Here is an 18,234-nt window from a genome sequence, read left to right as displayed (position 1 = left end):
CACTGACATGATGCATCTCCAGGGCATACAATCCAAATGCAGAAGCAAAGACTTGTGCACTGGGGATTGGAGCAGCCAATGAGCACGGTATCCAAGGGTTTTCCTGGGAGGGAACGCCCTTACATTCATATCTGGCATATACACTGCAGTCACTCCATCATTCCCAGAGATCTCCTAAGGCTACTTTCACACTAGCGTTTTTCCCTGATCCGGCAGGGCTTAACAAAAACGCTTCCGTTACTGATAATTCAACAGTCTGCATCCGTTACAACTGGATCCATTTATATTATCTTTAACATAGCAATGACGGATCAGTCATGAGCACCACTGAAAGTCAACGGGGAACGGATCAGTTTTCTATTGTGTCTGAGAAAAAGGATCCGTCCCCATTGACTTGCATTGTGGGGCAAAACGGAACTGAACAGCACGGAGTGCACCAGAATGCATTCCGTTCCGTTTTGCTCCGCATCCCATGACTGAAAGAAAACCACAGCATGCTGCGATTTGCTCTCTGGTATGGGAATGCAACCAAACGGAATGAAATGCATTGTGGTGCACTATGTTCGGTTCCATTTTGTCCCCATTGACAATGAATGGGGACAAGACAGAAGAGTTTTTCTCTGGTATTGAGATCGTATGTTGGATCTCAATACCGGAAAACGTAAACGCAAGTGTGAAAATCGCCTTACATATCACTCTCTGATTGGACGACCCAGCACATTGTCACAGACGAGGGGAATGACAGTAAATTAATCTTTGGCTTCAAGGGGAATCAAACCACATGACCAACACATGCACAAAATGTAAAAATATATTTTATTTCTTCAACTTTTATACAAATTCAGTCATCCAGACTAGATAATCGGTCATATCAGTTCTATATCAGGTGACTTCACCCAACCTTTAGCACAGTTTAATTCCACAAGCCATGGCCCAGCACACTGGGATTACAGCTGTACTGTACCATTTAGGACTAGTCTGTAAAGTCGCTATTAAATCGATGCAATGCCCCCCATATTCCAGCTTTAAGTAGAACAGTCGTAGTGCCATGTACATTGAAAAAGACTGTCCCAGGTGCAACAAATGCAAATAGTAGAAATATAGCACACGGGGTACGATGTATCTGTGGAACGCAGCACATGGCAAGCTCTGCATTCCACTGATGGTAGCACCATTCAGTACACCACACCTGCCCCCTACTGGTCACACTAATGCAATGTTTGTTCTTATTGAAGACTTCATCGGCATCACGCTGCTTGATTGAGGACTGGTCAGATGAGATTCACAGCGCCTGAGGCCACGAGGGGGGATATTGTGCGATATCGGATAAGGTGCTGAGAGCCGACCTCCATGTCTATGGTGTATTCACTGTTGAAAGATAAAAGTTTTTAGAGGCATTATTGTAGATCATTTTTCCCATTGACATGATGGCTTTTTTAAACTCGGCTATTGGTAGGGTTAATGATATCACACAGCAACATGGTGGAGAGAAAAAAATGATATCAATGGAGGAAAGCTGTGATGTAGTAAACACTAGGAATGAGGGTAATCACTGAAGTATACAGTGGTATTTTTTAACATAATTTAAGGGCTCGTGCACATGAAATGAATGTATTTTCTTTCCGTGCCCGTTCATTTTGCGGAACCATTCATTTCAATGGGGAAAAAAAATAAAAAAAATAATAGAACATGTCCTATTAGGGGCCAGCTGTTCTGTTCCGCAAAACATGGAATGCACACAGACGTCATCCGTATTTTTTGCTGACCACAAAGTGCATATGTTCGTGTGCATGAGCCCTAAGATGCATTATTGAGCTTTTAAAAAAAACTTTTAATTTCATAAGTCATAGCGGCACAATGGTTCAGATCAGTGGGGGTCTAACTGCTGAGATGCCCACCATCTCTAGAACAAGCGAAGAGTCGCGTGGCGCACACTACTCGCTGGAGGAGACTGAATAGAGACAGGCAGCGAGGATAGAGAGAACACTATGCAAGTCCTTCTCTCTCCTCGCTCTAGTGATCGGTAGGCGTGTCATCACTCGGATCCCCTGTTGCTATGACACATCAAAAAAATAAATAAAAAAAATGTTGAAAGTTTAGTCACCCTTTAAAATGGAGTCCCTTGCATTTTGTTTGTTTGATAAAACTCAATAACAAGATATCCAATTAAAAAAATAATTACCATTAGCTAAAGAATTAGACCTTCACAATTTAAAATCAGCCCGACATGTCAATGTCCGATTGGTCTAGTGTTAGAGCTAAAATTATCAAGCACATGTATATAAATTCACGGCCATTTTTACAGCTGTCGTGCCACCACAAATCACGTGTCGTGGTCAATTACAGAAAAACCAAAGGCTCTACATAGTTAAAGGGCTCATCCAGTAATTACTATTGATGACCTATCCTCTGGTCAGGTCATCAATATCAGATCGATGGGGACCCAACTCTCAGAACCCCTGCCAATCAGCTCTTAAAAAGGCCCGGCGGTCCGTGAGCGCTGCAGCCTTTTCCTAGGCCATGTGACGTCACCATACATCAGTCACATGGCCTAGTTGCCGCTCACCGCAGGACTCAGACCTTTGCCGATATGATAATGATTACCTATCCTTAGGATAGGTCCATCATTATCTTTACCCAGATAACCTCTTGAACAATCAAAAATCGGCTTATCCTTACACAGCAGCCAGCCAGCATCCCACAGAGGACAAAACCGCATCATGGCCACCTTTCAAGCTAATAGGACCGTCTGCAGTTTGCAGTACATCCAAGTGATCAGAAGCACCACCGTAGAGAGAGAAAACTGTGGCCCTTTAATTCATTGGATCAGTGCGGGTTCCAGAGGCCAGACCCCCACAATGATAAACATGGCAGCATGGTTTGCCACTACTTGATAAGTTATGAAAACACCGTTAAATTCTTAAAGAGGTTGTCCAGGGTTTTGATGGCCTATCCTTAAGATAGGCCATCAAAAGGAGATCAGCAGGGGTTTGACGCCCCACACCCCTGCTGATCTGCGATTTATGGAAGTCGGTACTAGAACTACACAGCTCTGTCCATTGTGTAATGGACCAAGCTAGTAACAACTGACTAGCGGAGGCGCTGGCTGCTGAACCCCCACTGATCCGATATTGATGGCCTATTCTGAGGAGAAGCCATCAATGTCAACATCCTGGACAACCCCTTCAAAGATGTAGGTTTTGGAATCAAATTTCTGCAGGCACAAATTTCACATTCAATTAAAAACGTCCTACTTCTTCCTCACCTCTGCTCATCGGTCTCTGGTTCCACTAGGATGCTCTCCTGGGCCTGTTTCACCTTCAGGAACACAAACGAGTCCAGGTTTGGTTTGGGGACTACAAGAAGAAGTTCATGTTACCCAGTGTATAGAAGTCATCTCATGTCTCTATAAATACTGATGACACTACCTACCACATTTCAGCAGGTCCACTGTCTGCAGATTTGGGGGCATGTGACGGAGGGCCACACCCTTAAGTAAAGTCTCTGTGCTTGTCATATACCTGCAACGAGAAGAAAGCGGTTTCTTGTTTGTTCATAGAAATTTGCAGTGAATCAGTCACAGCCAGTCTGATATATTTCTCCAGAAGCCCATGCTGATCGATTTCAAAAAGGTCCACTGAAAGTTGAATTTAATGAAATCTTCTAGGTTAATGTAAAGTGGTAATGCATCACTGTAAGAACATAAGGAATCGGCAACACTCACTCCTTGGCAAAGGCAAACTCCTCTGGAGACAGGTGTGGTGGCTCACCTTCCTCTCTAGACTTCTCCTTCTCCAGGACATGTGGAAAAAACTTCTCAATCTAACAAGACAGGGGGAAAAAAAAACACAACCATAAATAGGAAAAATAATACAAAAGCATGAAAGAAATACTAGAATACGGCTAATTCCCTACACTGTTGGGACAAAAAAAATCCATAATGTCCTTCTCAGCTGCTGGTGTCTGCATCTCAGTCAGAACGGTTTCTAAATTGTTTACGACTACAAACAGTATAAGTGTGTTCACACTGGACAATCTTGTGATGGTTTTTCAGAAGTGACCTTTTATCCAAACACATTGGATAGCTGGTTTAGAGGCCTTTGACACGGTTGATCACGCTCTCCCGTTGCAAACCCTCTCATTCCTCGGCATCAGAGACCTGGCCCTCTCCGGGATCTCCTTGTACCTCACCAACAAAACCTTCAGCGTTTTCCATCCATACACCACCTCCTTATCACACCCTCTCTCTGTTGGTGTCCCTCAAGGCTCTCTTATGGGTCTCCTACTTTTCTCTGTTTATACATTTGGCCTGGGACAGCTCATAGAGTCCCATGGTTTCCAATACCACCTTTATGCTGACGACACTCACATCTACCTCTCTGGCCCAGATGTGACGTCCCTGCTATCCAGAAGCCCAGCTCGTCTGTCAGCAATATCTTCATTTTCCTCCTCCCACTTAAAACTTAGCAGGGAGAAAACTGAATTCATCATCTTTCCCCCATGTCACTAACCCCCTTCTACCTGACCTGTGCATTACAGTTAATAGCGCAACGTTTTCTCTAGTCTCACAGGTCCGCTGCCTGGAGGTAACATTGGATTCTACCCTGTCCTTTGAGACACCACATAAACCCTCACCTCCACCTGCTGCTTTCAACACAAGAACATCTCTCATATTCGCTCCTTCACCCCCGATTCAACTAAAATGCTAGTGCATGCCCTCGTCATCTCCCACCTGGACTACTGTAACATTCTCCTCTGTAGCCTACCATCTAGCAGCCTCACTCCCCTACAATCTATTCTGAGCTCTACTGCCTGGTTAATCCCCTCGTTTCTCCTTTGCCTCCCTATTGTCCAGCAAATTCAGTTCAAAATACAAAAAAAAAAAAAAAAAAAAAAAAAAAAAAAAAAAAACTACATATAAGGCCGTCCACAACTAGTCTCCTTCCTTATAGTTCTGCCCGCTTTCTCGATACATTTCCACATGTAATTTCAGATCCTTACAGGACCTCATCCTCTGTTCTCCTCATCTCTTCTTCTCACAAACTACAAGATTTCTCACGTGCCTCTCCCCTACTCTGGAACTCGCTGCCCCAGCACATCCCCCAACATCCAAACCTTCAAAAGAAACATGAAAACCCATCTTTTCAGGAACGCCTACCACCTAGAATAAGCATGCTGCCACAAGAGCCGCCTATACCCTTCACCTACTGTGTTCTTTTCCTCTCCATGTAAATTGTAAGCTCTCATGGGCAGGGTCCTCTCCCCCTCTGTATCAGTCTGTTAAGGGTCCATTCACATGTCTGCAACTGTTTTGCGGTCCGCAAAACACGGACACTGGCCATGTGCGTTCCACATTTTGCGGACTACACATGGCTGGGACTATAATAGAAATGCCTTTTCTTGTCAGTGTCTGCAGACAAGAATAGGACGTGTTCTATTTTTTTGCGGGGCCGCGGAACGGAAGTGCGGATGCGGAAAGCACACTGTGTGCTTTCCACATCTTTTGCGGCCCAATTAAAAATTAATGGGACCCACTTTGCGGACGTGTGAATGGACCCTAATAGTTTGTCTATTGTATTTTTACATTTGTGTAACCCCTGTTAGGGCTCTTTCACACTTGGGTTGTTCTGTTCCGGCATAGAGTTCCGTCGTCGGGGCACTATGCCGGAAGAATCCTGATCAGGATTATCCTAATGCATTCTGGATGGAGAGAAATCCGTTCAGGATGCATCAGGATGTCTTCAGTTCAGGACCGGAAAGTTTTTTGGCCGGAGAAAATACTGCAGCATGCTGCGCTTTTTGCTCCGGCCAAAAATCCTGAACACTAGCCGCAAGGCCAGATCCGGAATTAATGCCCATTGAAAGGCATTAATCCGGATCCGGCCTTAAGCTAAACGTCGTTTCGGCGCATTGTAGGATCCGACTTTTAGCTTTTTCTAAATGTTTACCATGGCTGCCGGGACGCTAAAGTCCTGTTTGCCATGGTAAAGTGTAGTGGGGAGCGGGGAAGCAGCATACTTACCATCCGTGCGGCTCCCGAGTGACGTCAGGGCGCCCATGCGCACGGATGACGTGATCGCATGGGGCGCTCTGACGTCATTCTGGAGCGCCCCGGGAGCCGCACGGACGGTAAGTATACTTCTCCCACGCTCCCCACTACTACTATGGCAAGCAGGACTTTAACCGCCTCCGGACCGCCTAACGCAGATCTGCGGTCCGGAGGCGGCAGCTGTGCGCTCAACGACGCATATACGCGTCATCTCACGAGACACGAGATTTCCTGTGAACGCGCGCACACGGGCGCACGCGTTCACAGGATCGGAAGGTAAGTGAGTGGATCTCCAGACTGCCAGCGGCGATCGTTCGCTGGCAGGCTGGAGATACAATTTTTTTAACCCCTAACAGGTATATTAGACGCTGTTTTGATAACAGCGTCTAATATACCTGCTACCTGGTCCTCTGGTGGTCCCTTTTGTTTGGATCGACCACCAGAGGACACAGGTAGCTGTGTAAAGTACCACAAAACACTACACTACACCCCCCCCCTGTCACTTATTAACCCCTTATGAACCCCTGATCACCCATGATCACCCCATATAGACTCCCTGATCACCCCCACCCCCCCCTGCCATTGATCACCCCCCTGCCATTGATCACCCCCCTGTAAGGCTCCATTCAGACGTCCGTATGATTTTTACGGATCCACGGATACATGGATCGGATCCGCAAAACACATACGGACGTCTGAATGGAGCCTTACAGGGGGGTGATCAATGACAAGGGGGTGATCACGCATATAGACTTCCTGATCACTTCCTTGTCATTGATCACCCCCCTGTAAGGCTCCATTCAGACATTTTTTTTGGCCCAAGTTAGCGGAAATTGATTTTTTTTTTTTTTTTTTCTTTTTTCTTACTAAGTCTCATATTCCACTAACTTGTGTCAAAAAATAAAAACCTCACACTCACTCACTCATTGAATACCTTGGGGCGTCTTCTTTCCAAAATGGGGTCACATGTGGGGTATTTATACTGCCCTGGCATTTTAGGGGCCCGAAAGCGTGAGAAGAAGTCTGGGATCCAAATGTCTAAAAATGCCCTCCTAAAAGGAATTTGGGCCGCTTTGCGCATCTAGGCTGCAAAAAAGCGTCACACATGTGGTATCGCCGTACTCAGGAGAAGTTGGGGAATGTGTTTTGGGGTGTCATTTTACATATACCCATGCTGGGCGAGATAAATATCTTGGTCAAATGCCAACTTTGTATAAAAAATAAATAAATGGGAAAAGTTGTCTTTTGCCAAGATATTTCTCTCACCCAGCATGGGTATATGTAAAATGACACCCCAAAACACATTCCCCAACTTCTCCTGAGTACGGCGATACCACATGTGTGACACTTTTTTGCCGCCTAGGTGGGTAAAGGGGCACACATTCCAAAGAGCACCTTTAGGATTTCACAGGTCATATTTTTTTTTTTTTTACACATTTTGATTTCAAACTACTTTGCACACATATGGGCCCCTAGAATGTCAGGGCAGTATAACTACCCCACAAGTGACCCCATTTTGGAAAGAAGTCACCCCAAGGTATCCCGTGAGGGGCCTGGCGAGTTCCTAGAAATTTTTATTTTTTGTCACAAGTTAGCGGAAAATGATGATTTTATTTTTTTATTTTTTTTTCTAACAAAGTCTCATATTCCACTAACTTGTGACAAAAAATTAAAAATTCTAGAAACTCGCCATGCCCCTCACAGAATACCTTGGGGTGTCTTCTTTCCAAAATGGGGTCACTTGTGGGGTAGTTATACTGCCCTGGCATTCTAGGGGCCCTAATGTGTGCGAAGTAGTTTGAAAGGTGGGCAAAGAGGCACACATTCCAAAGATCACCTTTCGGATTTCACCGGTCATTTTTTTTTTTACAGATTTTGATTGCAAACTACTTCTCACACATATGGGCCCCTAGAATGCCAGGGCAGTATAACTACCCCACAAGTGACCCCATTTTGGAAAGAAGACACCCCAAGGTATTTCGTGAGGGGCATGGCGAGTTCATGGAAGTTTTTTGTCACAAGTTAGTGGAATATGAGACTTTGTAAGAACAAAAAAGAAAAAAGAAAAAAAAAAAAAAAATCATCATTTTCCGCTAACTTGTGACAAAAAATAAAAAGTTCTATGAACTCACTATGCCCATCAGTAAATACCTTAGGGTGTCTACTTTCCGAAATGGGGTCATTTGTGGGGTTTTTCTACTGTCTGGGCATTGTAGAACCTCAGGAAACATGACAGGTGCTCAGAAAGTCAGAGCTGCTTCAAAAAGCGGAAATTCACATTTTTGTACCATAGTTTGTAAACGCTATAACTTTTATCCAAACCATTTTTTTTTTACCCAAACATTTTTTTTTTTTATAAAAGACATGTAGAACAATAAATTTAGCGAAAAATTTATATATGGATGTCGTTTTTTTTGCTAAATTTTACAACTGAAAGTGAAAAATGTCATTTTTTTGCAAAAAAATCGTTAAATTTCGATTAATAACAAAAAAGTAAAAATGTCAGCAGCAATGAAATACCACCAAATGAAAGCTCTATTAGTGAGAAGAAAAGGAGGTAAAATTCATTTGGGTGGTAAGTTGCATGACCGAGCGATAAACGGTGAAAGTAGTGTAGTGCCGAAGTGTGAAAAGTGGCCTGGTCATTAAGGGGGTTTCAGCTAGCGGGGTTGAAGTGGTTAATAGCGTCCTGGCTGCCATAGTAACACTGAACGCATTTTGAAGACTGATCCGTCTTCAAATGCTTTCAGTTCACTTGCGTTTTTCCGGATCCGGCGTGTAATTCCGGCAAATGGAGTACACGCCGGATCCGGACAACACAAGTGTGAAAGAGGCCTTAGATGTACAGCACCATGGAATTAATGGCACTTTCGACATAGCTTTCCCAACCCTAATGATTATAGGATCGCCAGGATTCAAGCTGCTGGAATAGTTGGTAATTAGTTATCCAAGGAAATATGCCAGTGTGTCCATGTTGCAAAAAAAAAAGACACAACACATAGAGATCCGGTGTTGCCGGTTTCCCCAATTCACTGTAATTAGGTCTGGCAGTGATCCAGATACTTTCTGGCATAAGTGCCAGGTGACGGCTGGACGACAAAAAATGCTGGATGGAACCTTTTTTTTTACCAGCCAACATTTGCAGCAGAACAAGCAGCCAGATATCCTTAAAGGGGTTGTCCGGGTTCAGAGCTGAACCCGGGTTGTCCGGGTTCAGAGGGAACCCTTATTTTCACCCCGGCAGCCCCCCTGAGCCTAGCATCGGAGCATCTCATGCTCCGATGCGCTCCAGTGCCCTGCGCTAGATCGCGCAGGGCACGGGCTCTTGTGTTTTCAATAACACACTGCCGGGCGGTAACTTCCGCCCAGCAGTGTGTTCGGTGACGTCACCGGCTCTGAGGGGCGGGCTTTAGCTCTGCCCTAGCCGTTTTACTGGCTAGGGCAGAGCCAAATCCCGCCCATCAGTGCCGGTGACGTCACCGGGGTTCCTGTCAGCCCCATGGAGAGCCCGGTATGTCACCGGAACTCAGAAAAATGCCTTTGCCCTGCACGATTTAGCGCAGGGCAAAGGAGAGCATCGGAGCATGAACTGCTCCGATGCTCATGTCAGGGGGGCTGCTGGGGTGAAAATGGAGGGCTGTCCAGGTTCAGCTCTGAACCTGGACAACCCCTTTAAGGGAAAACTGCTGGCCAGGACATGAGCGCACAGGCAGGCTGTAAGACATTTGTGGATCTCCCCATACACGGGAACCACATAGGTGAGACACTGGTGAGATGGCGCCTCTACTTAGCTTTTGCCTGGAGTGTCATTTCTCTGTCTATACCAAACCGCTTACCTTGTGCAAGCGACTGCGCAAGTAGCTGCTGAGCATGAACCTGATCCTCTCTATCTCCATGTGATGGAAACTTATCTTCAGGTCACCCTGTCGAGCTCGATGCAAATTTTGTTCCTGGGAAGATAAACGGGTACTGTAAGTACGATGACAAAGCAGTAATGTGGGTAAGCGGTAGTAACAAGGGTCCAGCCGGCTTACCATGTGATTCAGCTGCTCCATCACACACTCCACAATCTCAGATTTACTCTCAAGGAGCTCGGGAGCAAACTTCTCATTGAGCCAGGCCTGCGGTGGGAGGAAAAGGACAGTGCTTAGACTTACTAAAAGGAATATTACCACGGGACCAGTAAGTTGCAGAAATTGTATCTGACTAGAGCTTCCAGAAACTCATGTACATGCTGCAGAAACAATCATATTGAGACATAAGGGATGGGACAGGGAATGGAGCAGCCGGATAGGTGCTTGACCGCCAATTCATTCAAGCCACAGTGAGGAGGAAACCCCTCCGTTTTAGGGGCAGGAAAAACGGAAAGGACGGATTCGGCACATAACGGAGCTGAATGAAGCCTACGGACCCCATAGACCGTAATGGGGTCCGTTAGGTTTCCACCCAGAGGAAGATTTTGGAAGCGGAGATAAAAGTAGTGCATGCACTACTTTTGTCTCCGCTCTCAAATCATCTTCTGAGTGTAAATCTAACAGACCCCATTATAGTCCATGGGGTCCGTAGGCTCCATTCAGCTCAGTTATGTGCCGAATCCGTCCTTTCCTGCCCCTATAACAAAGTAGGAGAACAGAAAGTCTGAACGCTGATGTAAACAAAGCCAAAACAGAATTGGACCGATGCACAATACTCTGCGGGCATGCTTCGAATGCCGCAGAAACTACACCACCCAGCGTGCAAGAGCAGAGCCCCATGCCGGAGGTGTAGGGACACTTTATAGCTCCGTTGTCACGACCATGTTTATGGCTGTGACTCCTTGGGAGCCGCATACAGTTGCCCGCGGTTTGGGTTGTTGTTGTCGTCAACCGCAGCTGGAGGCATTTTGCCGTTTGCCTCAGGTACGGTTGCCGCGGACAACAGGTATGTGTGCGGTTGCCTTGGAGTTGTGTGCGTGTATGTATGCACTTTTGTATGTCTGGTGTGCACTCTGTTTTGTGTTTGGTGTGCACTGCCATCTTCCCTTCACTGTGGTTGCCCGTGGCAATGTTTGGTTGTATAGTGTACATGTGGTGGCAGTGTCCCGGCCGTCGGGCTGACTCCCAGGACATGGTTGCCACCCATGTCGTTGCCTGCGGCAACAGCCACAGTGTGTTCTTGGTTTGGACACTTCCCCTTTAAGTTGTGTTTTCCCTTCTTTGGTATTGGAAGGGTTAACTCCCTTTCTGTGTGTGTGACTCACGGGGTGTGTCTGACTGTTGGGTGTGGCCTCTTGGCCCTATAAAGCCTCAGTTGAAGGCAGTAGTCAGAGAGGGTGCTTCAGCCATGCTTGCTGGAGACATCCTCCTGGTTATTTACCAACTGCCAGTGGGGTCCATCCTTCTGGTCATAAAAAATGTTGTTGTTTGGTGTTTAGAAGATGTGTTTGTCTTTATGCTTCTTATTGCAGCTTATGGATCTGGGTTCCTGTGCGTGGATGTGTGGTTGCTGGGTTCATCTCAGGTTGTGTTGACATCAGCTTGCCAGCACAGGGATCCAGTCAGCAAGGCTGTGGCAGGTAGGTGGAACTAGTTCGGTTCACCTGCCATATCTGTAAGACTGTTAGTGTTCCCTTTTCCCTGCAGCTTGGCCAGTGAGACTCCTGTTCCTCCATGTCCAGAAGGAACAGACCGTCTTACCCTGACTCCTAGTAGTGCTGACATTAGAACATCGCTAATGTCAGTCAGCTACATCACACAAATTCTGATGGTAGAAACCCTTTAAACAATATGGGTCCCAGAACAGATCCCTGAGGTACCCCACTGGCAACAAGACCATGGTCTGAATATACTCCATTGACTACAACCCTCTGTTGCCTGTCCCTCAGCCACTGCCTAATCCATTCAACAATATGGGAGTCCAAGCCCAATGACTGCACTTTATTGATAAGCCTTCCATGTGGGACAGTATCAAAAGCCTTACTAAAGTCTAGATAAGTGATGTCTACTGCACCTCCGCCATCTATTAATTTAGTCACCCAATCAAAAAAATTAATAAGTTTGACATGATCTCCCTGAAGTAAACGCATGCTGTTTTTCATCTTTCAATCCATGGGATTTTAGATGTTCCACAATCCTCTCCTTAAGTATGGTTTCCATTAATTTCCCCACTACTGATGTCAGGCTTACTGGCCTATAGTTGCCCAATTCCTCCCTACTACCTATCTTGCGAATGGGCACAACATTTGCTAATTTCTAATCTTTTGGGACGACTCCTGTTGCCAGTGATTGGTTAAATAAATCTGTTAATGGTTTTGCTAGTTCACCGCTGAGCTCTTTTAATAGCTTTGGGTGTATCCCATCAGGCCCCCGTGACTTATTTGTATTAATTTTAGACAGCTGACTTAGAACCTCTTCCTCTGTAAAGACACATGCATCAAAAGATTCATTAGTCTTCCTTCCTAACTGAGGTCCTTTCCCTTCATAAAAACTGAACAGAAGTATTCACTGAGGCAGTCAGCTAGTTCTTTATCTTCAGAATATTGTATAGAGATGGCTCACTCCCTGAACAATGGGTAGGATGGGTGCACCTACAAAAAAGATTACACCCAATCTTCAAAAATGTTGACAATATAGAAAAAAATTGTAGGGCACACCTACAGCTGGATACACATAGGAGATTTAATGTACATTTATTCATACAACAGTATATAATATCACATAAAAACAAATATTAGCATGCTGTTACTGCATAGGTAAAATAGATAAGATCGCTTAAAATATGCAAAATGTCACTGGACAGAGTGATCCTAAATGGAGGAGTCTTTTAACTAAGTATTTCTCCAAGTTGTAGTATTAGTATCGCAAATCTGGTTCCTCAGTCCGCATAGAGTAAAGTTCCCAGAGCAGTTTCAATGTAGTCAATTATAGAAGAGTAATTTTGTTACTTATATTTCTTTTGTTTGAGTCACTTTCTATATATACATTGATTCGACATTAATTTTGTCTACTCACACTTGTGCTGGTTGTGTTGCGGTTTACCGTGGCGTCCCACGTGTGATCCGCTTGCAGTCAGCGGTATTACTTCCTGAGTGTGGATCCAGGGATCTTCGGTAGTGAATTGCAGGGGTGCCGTAGGTGAAGATTTGTATGTGGAAATCACTGCCAGGTGCTTGAGTCAAGCGACAGGTTTGTTCTTACTCCGGTAATCAGAGTTTGCTTTCTCCTGCCAATTCTTTTAGGTACCGATCCCTCTCCTTGTGGTTAGTTTGAAGCGCATCAATCTTCCGGCTGCATATCCAGTCTCATGCGATCCTCTCTCACCAAACGCGTTTCGGAGTTGGCTACGACTCCTTCATCAGTGGCTAGTGTTCCCATATGACTGGTCATCTTTTATACCCAGTTGTCCAGGTGTCAATTGATTCAGGTGTATTCAAAACCTGAAATGGAATTTTCTGGGTATTCATACTGCCATTGTAACAGCCATACTTGTGTCTATAGTTGTAATGCAAAACTTGAAAGGTTAGGTGCGGTTCATAGATTATATATAGTTGGCACCTTCATCGTTCTTTCCCAACATTGCAGCGGTATTTCTTAAAGGAAACAGGCATTCATTCATGGTGTCTTTTATGTGGCTTTCTATATTGCATCATATTAGACAGATACAAGCTTTTGTCCCCATATTCGAAGCACATTATAACATATTATGTTCTACTTTCTCCCCTTTAGAGTAAATTAATTGGTTTCTATATCATGTTCCAGATAATTTTAACCCTTGCAGATATTCCTGCCTTATATTGCATTCGCTCATAGGAATAATTTTTCTCAATTTTTTTTGTATTATTCTCTACATATTTTGTTGAACGGATGTTGGTACTGACAGGCAAAGGGTAACATAAATTATATGGAACATATATTTTGAAAAGTTCATACTAGCTTATTAATGGTCTAATCGTCGTTCTCTGTTCCTCTTGCTATTATAGGTGGGTATTAACCCTTGTAGTAATATTGCATCTTTCTATATCAAGGCAGGATAACTATTCTTTATAATTTCCTGTCGACATAGAGAAAAATGTATCTTAAGGATAAGTACATAAAACAGTAGTATATAAGAAATATTATGAATAAAAATTAATATCAATGATGCAGTTTCATAAAAATATAAAATTATAAATAATTTGTAGGAATAAATAGAACGCCTTCTTTGATATTTTACCTATGCAGTAACAGCATGCTAATATTTGTTTAATTTGTTTTAATGTGATATTATATACTGTTGTATGAATAAATGTACATTAAATCTCCTATGTGTATCCAGCTGTAGGTGTGCCCTACAATTTTTTCTATAGTTCTTTATCTTCTTCCATATACTTTCCTTCCTTTTGTTTTTAATTTGGCAATTCCTTGTTTTAGTTTCCTTTTTTCATTTATGTATCTGAAGAATGCCTTATCGCCTTTTTCACTGACTGAGCTCATTTCTCTTCTGCCTGTGCTTTAGAAGCTCTTATAACTTGTTTGGCCTCTCTCTGCCTAATCTTATAAATTTCCCTGTCATCCTCATTTAGTTTTTTTTTTATAATTCCTAAATGCTATCTTTTTGTTTTTAATGATTTTGGCCACTTCTGCTGAGTACCACAGTGGTCTCTTCCTTTTTTTGGTTTTACTGACAAGTCTAATGCAATTTTCTGTTGCCTTCAATAGTGCCACTTTTAAGTAGTTCCATTTCTCCTGGACTCCAATGAAACTGTTCCAGTCTGATAGGGACTCGTATACCACTAATCTAATTTTAGAAAAGTCAGTTTTTCTAAAATCTAAAACTTTTGTTTTTGTGTGGTGTGACTCAGTCACTGTACTTATAGTAAACCACACTGACTGGTGATCACTAGATCCCAAGCTTTCCCCTACAGTAATATCAGATACCAAATTCCCATTTGTGAAAACACCCATTTGTGAATACTTTTTTGTTTGTTTGTTTTTTATGGTGAAGCAACATGTGTATAACACATGGTGCCAGGATCGTAGATGACAACTGGAATGAATGGATAATATACATTTGGAGAAAAGATGGCAAACGGGCAACCTCACTACTGTATGGGTGTATCACAAACCAGTGCAAGGAATTGGTCTAATGATCTATATATTTATAACAAGGGGGGACCAGGTACATTTGGGGGAGATTTGTTCTTTACTGTAAGAGCAGCGAGTCGCCCATGTATTTGTCAGCAATGAAAGGGACTGAACAAAATGTTATACGTATATACTTCCCATGTACATGTATACAGACAGTAGTTCGCAAGAAATGACTTCGCAGACTACACATCCGTCTGTAACCATGGAAACACATACACTAGAAGGAGAAGAGTATTGGGACACGCCTTGTAATCACCAATTCAGATATTTCATGCGGTGTGCCATTACCACAGGTGTATAAAATCCAGCACCTTGTCATGCAGTCGCCTTTGCAGACATTTATTGGTCATAGTAAACAACTCCAGCCTGGTCCTGTAATAGGATGTCACCGCTGCCACAAGTCACTTCAGGACATGTCTCCCACCATAAGGCCCCATTCACACGTCCGTAACGCGTTTTGCGGATCCGCAAAACACGGACACCGGCAATGCGCGTTCCACATTTTGCGGACCGCACATTGCTGGCACTAATAGAATATGCCTATTCTTGTCCGCAATTGCAGACAAGAATAGGACATATTCTATTTTTTTTTCGGGAACGGAAATGTGGACCTGGAAGTGCGGGCCCGCATTTCCGGAGCCGGGCCGCACATCGTGTGGCCCACATCATTGCAATCAGGAACATCAAGATAAAGCTATCCAGGTAGGACTGCGAGGATTGTACACCTAGTCTTGGACCTTAGTGGAGTCATCTCTGAGGTGTCCTCCTGGAGTTAGTAATTTCATTTTCAGTGCAAGCTCTTGTATTTTCTTCAGTATACATTGGTGAAGAAGAACTTGACTGGCCGCACATAGCCCGGACTTCAACACTTTAGGATGAACTAGGCCTTCACCCTCCAAAACCTTGTAGAAAGTCTTCTCAGAAGAGCAAAGGGAGAAGAACCAACTCCATATGAATGCCTATGGATTTATACTGTAGGTGTAATGTGTTGGTGTCCTAACACGCGGTCCACGTCATGTATGTTTACACAGAGGCTGAATTCCTTCATGCACACAGATGCATTAGGGCTGCAGCTATCGATTATTTTTGTAATGAAGTATTCTACCGATTTATCCAACCATTAATCTAGTATTCTAATAAGAAAAAAAAAAAAAAAAACACAGTCATCCCAATGCCATCAAAAAGTGCAACCCCCCAGTGCCATCAGCTCCACCCCCCCCCCCCCCGTGCCATTAGCTTACGCGCCCCCCGCCAAATGCCATCAGCCCTAAGATGCATGGACATACTAAAAAAAAACAATCCACAAGATAGGTTGGCGAGCATCTGTCTGGCTTCCTAACCCTCATCTTCAGGGGTCTCCCTGCACGCTCACCTCCTCCAGCTTGCTGATGAGCTCTGCAGGCGTCAGGACCTCTTCACTGCCAGCATCCGAGCCCTGGTCTGACAGTCCCAGCTCGTCTTCCATGATGTGCAGCTCCGCCTGTCACCTGAGGACATGAAAAATAATGTAGTCAGACATGAGGAGCCTGCTGGAGCATAGTCCACCATTCTAGTAGTGTGGGCTACTAAGACATTGGCTTAAAGCGGTTCTCCGTGAATACTGATTCTTCAGCAAGTACCCGCAGCCTACCCCTGTGGACAGAAGAGTCCTACTCACCTGCTCCCCGCCACTCCGGTCCTCCATGTTTCGGTCCCAGGCTTGTTTTCTTGCACCGCTACATGGCCAAGGTTGTATGCTCCTCTGCATGCTGTATCTGGCCATAACAGACGAGCAAGCGACCAGGCTAATGGATTGCTGGATGCAGACAGTGCTGGGACCGGGATATGGTGGAGGACCAGAGCGGCGGTAACAATGAATCTTCTTTTTACAGAGGCAGGCTGCAGGAACGTGCTGAAAAATCTGTATTCCTGGTGAACCCTTTTTAAAGGGGTATTCCCACCTGCATCAATCATCAGCAATCCACTAGACAGGAGATAAAAGGTTAGATCAATGGCGGTCTGACCGATCACAACAGCTAGGAAAAGTCTTAAAGGGGTTGTCTAACCACCAAATACAATTTTAGGGATGGCCAGGAAATAAATGAGACGGCTCCAGCGCCTAGGTTCAGAACATGACATCCCATCTGTGGTCGTGTGCACTGCTGCAGCCATTCACTGGCCGAAGTCTTAGTGGCGACACGTCCCCAAGCAGGACAGCCCGGGTTATACCAGGATAAAGCACCCACCCCTTCTGTCGGCCGGCATGGAGGAGGAGGGGGGGGGACCGCAGGGAGGACACAGACTATAACTGTACAGGACCAGAGAGGAGGGATAACATGGACTGCTGTGCACGTTATCAATCCCTCCCCATCCATAAGAGCATACTTGGTCTCTGACATCTTTTTTCCGGAAAAGAGGCGAGAGGCTGATCACCAATCCCCCCTCCATCACTAGAGAGGAGGATCTGATAGACTTCTGACAGGCGGAGAAGGTTTCCTTTACCAGGAGCCATCACCCTCTATTAGTACAGTACAAACCAGTATGACAAACTGGGCAATGGCATAGGGCCGCACAGCTCAGGGGCCACAGTAAAACAGGTGGAAGGGAGGGATCTTCTGGGCTTCCTGATTGTTTGCTCCTCCATAAGAGCTCAGTCATGACACCTGTTCACACATCATGCTACATTTTAAAATTTAGAGGAGAGCAGTTTATAAATAACGCGGCCAAACTCAAACCAATGGTGTCAAATCATATCATCATCGTGTCAAGCTACGCCCCTTCTACTCCTGTAAACTAAGCCAGTAATTATTTAGCTTGGAGAGGGAAAGCAACACCAGTCCCGGCCTGCTTATATGTGGCCCGCTGCATATGTACACCTACCTGCTAGACATTACACACCAGGACCAGGCACTTACCGGCACTGTCACACAGATCCGCAGCTCAGTAACTCCGCTTTTTCCCGCCAACTTGCCGCATGACGTCGCTAAGTGGGCGGGGGCTCCTGCGCAGGAGCAGCTCTTCCATTGGTAGAAATCCCGGCGCTTCGTATGATTAGTTAAGATGCAATACCGAGTACTGGCCAGCAAGTGGCGTGCAAGAGAC

The 18,234-nt window shown here is 44.8% G+C and overlaps 2 protein-coding genes across 2 annotated transcripts in view; both read right to left on the bottom strand.

Annotated features, from left to right (window-relative positions):
* The window catches only part of LOC122940391, a 1,778,572-nt gene that overhangs the window by 795,471 nt on the left and 964,867 nt on the right, over window positions 1–18,234 (bottom strand). The gene's annotated exons all lie outside the window — the stretch shown is intronic.
* On the bottom strand, window positions 798–18,189 carry LOC122940443 (DNA replication complex GINS protein SLD5-like). The gene is made up of 8 exons (XM_044297121.1): window positions 18,048–18,189; window positions 16,526–16,640; window positions 10,084–10,170; window positions 9,886–9,999; window positions 3,725–3,822; window positions 3,433–3,521; window positions 3,266–3,356; window positions 798–1,368 (listed from the first exon to the last, which is right to left on the bottom strand). The coding sequence occupies exons 2-8, from the start codon at window positions 16,616–16,618 to the stop codon at window positions 1,272–1,274; spliced, it is 669 nt and encodes a 222-aa protein (XP_044153056.1). The 5' UTR covers window positions 16,619–16,640; window positions 18,048–18,189; the 3' UTR covers window positions 798–1,271.

The sequence above is a fragment of the Bufo gargarizans genome, chromosome 6, assembly GCF_014858855.1.
Source record: "Bufo gargarizans isolate SCDJY-AF-19 chromosome 6, ASM1485885v1, whole genome shotgun sequence".
Lineage (NCBI taxonomy): Eukaryota > Metazoa > Chordata > Amphibia > Anura > Bufonidae > Bufo > Bufo gargarizans.
This window is presented reverse-complemented; position numbering and strand designations above follow the sequence as displayed.

Bases quoted from the DNA above. Each gene is read 5' to 3' on its own strand.
- LOC122940443 (XM_044297121.1), bottom strand. From the start codon at position 16,618: ATGGAAGACGAGCTGGGACTGTCAGACCAGGGCTCGGATGCTGGCAGT. The intron at 3,823-9,885 runs GTAAGCGGTTTG...CTGTCTTGTTAG, and splicing joins TGCGCAGTCGCTTGCACAAG to ATTGAGAAGTTTTTTCCACA. The intron at 3,522-3,724 runs GTGAGTGTTGCC...TTCTCGTTGCAG, and splicing joins GAGTTTGCCTTTGCCAAGGA to GTATATGACAAGCACAGAGA.